This window comes from Gymnoscopelus microlampas (assembly GCF_963454915.1).
Source record: "Gymnoscopelus microlampas genome assembly, chromosome: 5".
In the NCBI taxonomy this organism is placed as follows: domain Eukaryota; kingdom Metazoa; phylum Chordata; class Actinopteri; order Myctophiformes; family Myctophidae; genus Gymnoscopelus; species Gymnoscopelus microlampas.
In genome coordinates this window covers 26,845,243-26,851,536 of record NC_139942.1, presented here as the reverse complement: position 1 = coordinate 26,851,536, position 6,294 = coordinate 26,845,243, and the positions used below count along the sequence as shown (strand labels likewise).

At 41.9% G+C, this 6,294-nt stretch overlaps 1 protein-coding gene across 1 annotated transcript in view; it reads left to right on the top strand.

Annotated features, from left to right (window-relative positions):
- The first annotated feature begins 1,738 nt into the window (after positions 1–1,738).
- The window catches only part of LOC311045328 (cysteine-rich secretory protein LCCL domain-containing 1-like), a 17,657-nt gene continuing 13,101 nt past the window's right edge, over positions 1,739–6,294 (top strand). The window contains exons 1-2 of the mRNA XM_084057166.1: positions 1,739–1,963; positions 3,129–3,453. Of these exons, the coding sequence (XP_083913292.1) occupies positions 3,196–3,453 (258 nt within the window). The 5' untranslated portion in view covers positions 1,739–1,963; positions 3,129–3,195. The remainder of the gene's footprint in view (positions 1,964–3,128; positions 3,454–6,294) is intronic.

The following is a 6,294-nucleotide window of genomic DNA, read 5'->3' as shown; positions in this document are numbered from 1 at the left end:
ATAACTACAAAGAAACCAAACTCAGCTTTTGACCATAATGTCAGTATCTACATTACCTGATGCTCGAGAAAGAGACATGTACAAGGCACACACACACACACACACACACACACACACACACACACACACACACACACACACACACACACACACACACACACACACACACACACACACACACACACACACACACACACACACACACACACACACACACACACACACACACACACACACACACACACACACACACACACACACACACACACACACACACACACACACACACACACACACACACACACACACACACACACACACACACACACACACACACAGCGCGCACACACACACACACACACACACACACAGCACACACAGCACACAGACACACATCCTACCCACAAACCTTCACAAATGTTCTAGTGTATGTAAACCAGCAGTGTGTGTGCCTGATGGCAGCTGAATTAGTGCTTTGTGGTCATGTCCCAGAGGAACACTGGCCACCCTAGTGGCTGTGGCCACTGCAGCTTGGTGCAAAGCATTCTCACACACAGCCATGAGAAAGCCTGACATGATCTCAGTCCAGTTCAACTTTCGAGATCAAGGTATAGACTACAAAGACTGATGGTTCCAATGTATGGCATATGGCAACTAATAGGCCTATTTTAAGCTATTAAATAAGCTCTCAATTAAATGCATAAAGAATATCCATTTAACTTGGTGCTTAAACTAAAGCAGTTTTAATTAGACCTATTTACACTGCAGCCTTTTTGGGGGGAATTAACTAGTTTGCCCGTGGTTTCCTGTCACTTAAAAAAAGACAACAAGCAAACAAACAAGCAAGCAAACAAACAAACAAACAGAGATGTTCATTTACATAACATGAGTGGGCGCTCTCATAACCTCCAAAGTTTACCTTCACGTCATTTCGAGTAGGATCAAGTTCAGCCCTCAAATAGCAGTGGTGTTAAGTAACTAAGTACATTTACTCAAGTACTGTACTTAAGTACAATTTTGAGGTATTTTTACTTGAGTATTTCCATTTTTCAGTACTTTTACTTCTACTCTACTACATCTCAGAGGAAAATATTGTACTTTTACTCCATTTATTTGAAAACTTTAGTTAATAGTTACTTTTGTGGATTTTGATTATTATTACAAAACATATATTAACCACTTCAGCCCTACAGTATACATTTCAGTCATATGAAAATAGCAGATCTACAAGCTACAATGCGTCCATTGTGAGCTTGTAGATCTGCTATTTTCAAAATATTTTTTACACATTTTGAATATGTAAAATGGGACATTCTGCACAATGAGTACTTTTACTTTTGGTACTTTTAAGTATATTTTGATGGCAATACTTTTGTACTTTTACTCAAGTACATTTTGAGTACGGGATTCTATTCTACTTGTAACAGAGTATATCTACATTGCAGTATTGATACTTTTACTTAAGTAAAACATGTGAGAGCAGGCTGCTACTTCTTCCATCACTGTCAAACAGGCCTGGTTCAACCCGAGGAACCCTCAGAAGTCCTATCGGGATGGGGCCGGGGGCAGGGGGCGTGGTCCGCCCATAGAGTTATTATCGGGTCCGCCGGGGGCAGGGGGCGTGGTCCTCCGGGGGCAGGGGGGCGTGGTCCGCAGCGCTACGCATCGTTGAACCCAGATTTGGCATATAAACGAAAAAGAGCAGCGCTCATGAATCCACAGTGCACTGGATGACCTGAGGAATGCAACAGGTACATACAGCTCTCTATGACTGCATGCTGGATGGATAATACTAGAGCACATTGATTCTGTGCAATAGATAGCGCTGTCAATCTGACGGGATGATTTCACACCGTTGATTGGCAAGCAGATTAGGCTATTTTCCTGAACCAAGACGGGGTTGGAGCTGGAATTGCGCATCTTGGACATATCTTTCGTTGCTGTGGATGTTGCCTTGTCACAGGTAAAGAAAACAATATTTTTTATTAAATTCAGACGTTATTTTTGCTAAATAAACAAACACAAACACCAAAAATGTACCAAAAACACTTACCTGCGTGCATTGGACTGAGCTGTAGGTAGCCCACGCATGCGCATAAAATATTGCATGTGTCCAACAAAAAATATTTTCCCAATGACATAATGTGTGAAAACTGTATTTACACAGTCAGGTCGCACTGTGTAGAAATGTGTGGACCAGATATAATGCTCCCATAGGTTGACGAGGTTGTGAATTAATTATGTTTCTTTGTCATTTGAAGTCCCTTGGCCCTATTATCATAATGTTATTACAAAAGCGCAACTCTCTGGTGGCTCACCTGGTAAGAGCGCATACACCACGGTTCCCCAAACAGTGGGTCGGGACCCATATGTGGGTCATGGACCAATTTTTATGGGTCGCGAGTAAATACCGTTTTATTTTTTGTTTTTTTTGTTTCCTAGATTTGAATTATTATTTCAAAAGATTTTCAAAAAAATGTTTTTTCTAAAGAAATCCAAATATATGTATTTTCAATCCATTAATTAGAGGTAAGAAAATACTTTTAAGAAGTAGTGAAAATCTACAAGCTCAAAACACATTGCATCACTATGTGTTTTGAGCTTGTAGATCTGCTATTTTCTTTAGTTTGGGTCCCGGGGAGACTTCTTTAGGTCTCGAGCTAAAAGTTTTGGGAACCCCTGGTATATACCATAATAGTCTAGCCTGGGCTCCGGTTTGAATCCGACTCTAGGTTCTTTACTGCATGTCATTCATCATCTCTCTCCTGCCAACTTGTCTATTCATTGCAACTGTCATAAATAAAGCACAAATTCTGAAAATATCATTTTTTAAATATTACTAAAGAGACAATGCTCTGCCACAAGATTTATCCTTTATTCATTATTGTTGAAAAGGACAATATTGATGATGATGACCAATCAGTGTAATTATTCACATTGCATTATTTTCCTCACATCATTCCCTCGTGGCCTTCCAAAGTTACAGGCGCCAAGAGCGCAACGATCAAGTGGATGCATGTGTCCACATCCCCAGCAAAACGGACACCTTTTTTTCAGTTGAGAATGCACAAATTGAAACTGTTGTTCAGCATAATGTTCCACCCCCTTCTGTCTCTTATTCCTTTCAGGTAACAAAACAATTGGCACTTTTCATCCCAGAGTCCAAGATCCATCTGATTCCAACTTGCACCCAGCATGAAGCATATTCCTCCTCTTTATCTGGGCTGCTGGAGAGTGAGCGGGTTGCTCCTTTGTCTGACCCAGCTTGTCTTCCCCGACGCTACACAACTGGAGTCCATCTTGGACAAGTACAAGGACAAGAACGATGACTGGTGGAGGGCCAGGTCAAGGGGGAAGAGGGCCATCACTGAGGGAGACATGCATCTCATCCTGGATCTGCACAACAAGCTCCGCGGTCAGGTCTACCCCCAGGCCTCCAACATGGAATACATGGTGAGTCATTTTTGTGTTAGGTTGCTCGATGGACGGATTTGTACAAGACACAAGCATTTTGTGGCTATTGTTACATTGTTGTAGAAGTGTTCATGATTCATCCTCTTATTGTCTTACTGTTGGTGTCTGGCATCAGTGTCATTCCTTGTATTTAGACATTTAGCAGACACACAAGTCAACACACAAAAAGGGAAATGGTCACTTAAGTAGATTTAAAAAAAACAACAACAATTAGTGCTAAGTAACTCAGGTAGATACCAGGTAAACGTCAAACCTAGCATCTGTCCAATTAATATTCTTAGCATTAATGGTAAAGAAATATGTCTATTTAAATCACAGAACATATTTAATTTTGAACAAGTAACCAACATGTATCTGCATAGTTTAACTATCAATAAATGCGCAACAAGAAGGGATACAAGGAAAGAGAAGTGCTTTGTATTAACATATACCATACAGATTTGTTATAATAACATGTATTCATTAAAATAAGCCCAGGATAATAGCTTTAAGGCAAAAAAGGGTAATTATAATAGAGGATCAAATGTCATCATCACTCCAAGCCTGTGTTATTTAACCAAACAGACAGAATTTATTGGTTCACTTAAGGATAACCAGGTCCACGCCCCTTGGTGCTTGGACAGCTGTCATGTTAAGCCAAGCTATTCTATTCTATTCCCCATTCCCTTTCAGAAATAGAGTACAACTCTATAGCGCTGCTAGAGGCACGACTTCTGCCAGATGAGGGAGGTTTGACACTCTGCCCTTAGAGCACATAGAGCTCAGATTGATCAAAGGCGTAAGACTCGCTGCCAAGCAAGAAAACCACAGTGCCTCTTCCACCGCTGAGAGAGAGAGAGAGAGAGAGAGAGAGAGAGAGAGAGAGAGAGAGAGAGAGAGAGAGAGAGAGAGAGAGAGAGAGAGAGAGAGAGACACACACACACACACACACACACAGAGAGAGAGAGAGAGAGTCTCACGAAGCAAAGCCACTTCTCCTCTCTATGGCTGTCTGCCTGCCTTTGCTAACCCTGGCCCAGTGCCAGCTCTCACCCCCGCAGTGTTGTCCTGCCCTTCACCTCAACCATCCATCCCACCTTTGCTATCCTCACCCTCTTTTTCACTCCAATTTCTTCTTGCTCCCTCGTTTTTTCCCTTTCTTAATCTTCAGCCTCCCTTGCTCCTGCATGCTTTCTAGCCCCCTTTCACCTCTCGCCACTCTGTCTCTCTCTGCATCTCTCTCTCCTTGCACTCCCATCCTCTCTCTCCCCATCCATCCCAACTCACTCAAACCTTGGCTGGGGAGAATGTTATCTTTTATTTGATCCGACATGGATTTCATTCGGCTGCAGAGGTGGTGAATCTATTTTGGCCGCGTGGAGCGTCACTGTTTGAAGTGTGGGGTACAGCAGTGTAAATGTATGTTATGCTACACACACTAATCCAGTGTTTCTTTAGCAAAGGTATACTATTACTGATGATAATGTGGTGGTAAGGCAGGGTTGTGCCAAAGAAGGCACTAGAATTTGGTTTTCAGAGTACATGATGTGGAAAGCAGGATTCTGTGCCTCACCTCGCCTACAGGTTTTTTTCCCCTCTCACTTTTGCCTTACACTTGGCATTCAGACGGTTGGCTTACTATCTTCAACCACTTAAGCCCTATTTTATACTTTGTCTGCGTTGCATGGTGAAAGTAGCTGATCTACAAGCTCACAATGTGTTGCATCGTGATTGTTTTTGAATGATTTTTGAATATTTGGACTAATGACATGCCCGAAATAGGAACGCCAGTGGTTAAGGCTTCCCCCCCAGGAAAAGATCATGCCCTTACAATGTCTTGAACAATGTAAACAATGAAACTGTAAGATTTAACATTTTTGCAGACTTATCTTTTTGCCTTACACCTGCCATTGTTGCAGTGGTGGTTCCAGAGTCTTGGGGGGGTTAATGCTCTGTGGAATGCAGAGGGAGATTTGCACTGCAGTTGTTACTGTGATCTTTTTCTCTAGGCAGGTGGGCAGCCCATCCTTCTCTTTGCTGGATAATTGACCATGACCAGTAAGGACGGCATGGAGAAAATAATGGGCTGCCAAGGGTCATTACAATCCACACTATTTTGCTGGCAGTCAAAGTTGGAGCCCCATCTTGAATACCATCCCAGCGTGTAATAGCAATGATGCAAAGACTACTTCTTCTAAAATACAAAAGTTTGACAGATTTCAAAGAATAAAAGTATATCCAATTGGACCACCATACTACCATAGTATTTACTATGGACAGAAGTGCAAGTATGGAAGTAGGCTACATGTACAGTAGTGTTGACAAATATATTGTTGGTCACAATTGTAGCCACAATTGTTCATCTGCATCTCTGTGAATTGATGCCTGTATACCATTACTTTATCCACTTAATCCCTATATACTTGGTTGACTGGAGTCCCTCCCTTCTCTTTGAAGAAAATAGCAGATCGGAAGCTCACAATTCGTCGCAATGCGTTGTGAGCTTGTAAGTCAGCTATTTTTGCTGAATGTTTTTGCCTATCTTTGCAGAATGTTCACCCAATATGAACATGCTCAGAATTGGGACACTAGGGTCCATGTGGTTAGCAAGTGTGCATAATAACATACCATGCATAAAAGCTGTGACTTTAGCGCAGAAAAACACTTAATGTGTGTTGATGGCTTGCGCTGTTGGATTTTGTCCAAAGTACTACGGGTGCAAACATCACTCTTGCAAGTATGTGACTATGAATGAGCCGGGAACCAGGACCAAGGCCATAGCAGTGAATGGGCAACAGTGTGTTCTGTATTTTGCTTTTACCAAACATATGGGACACATTA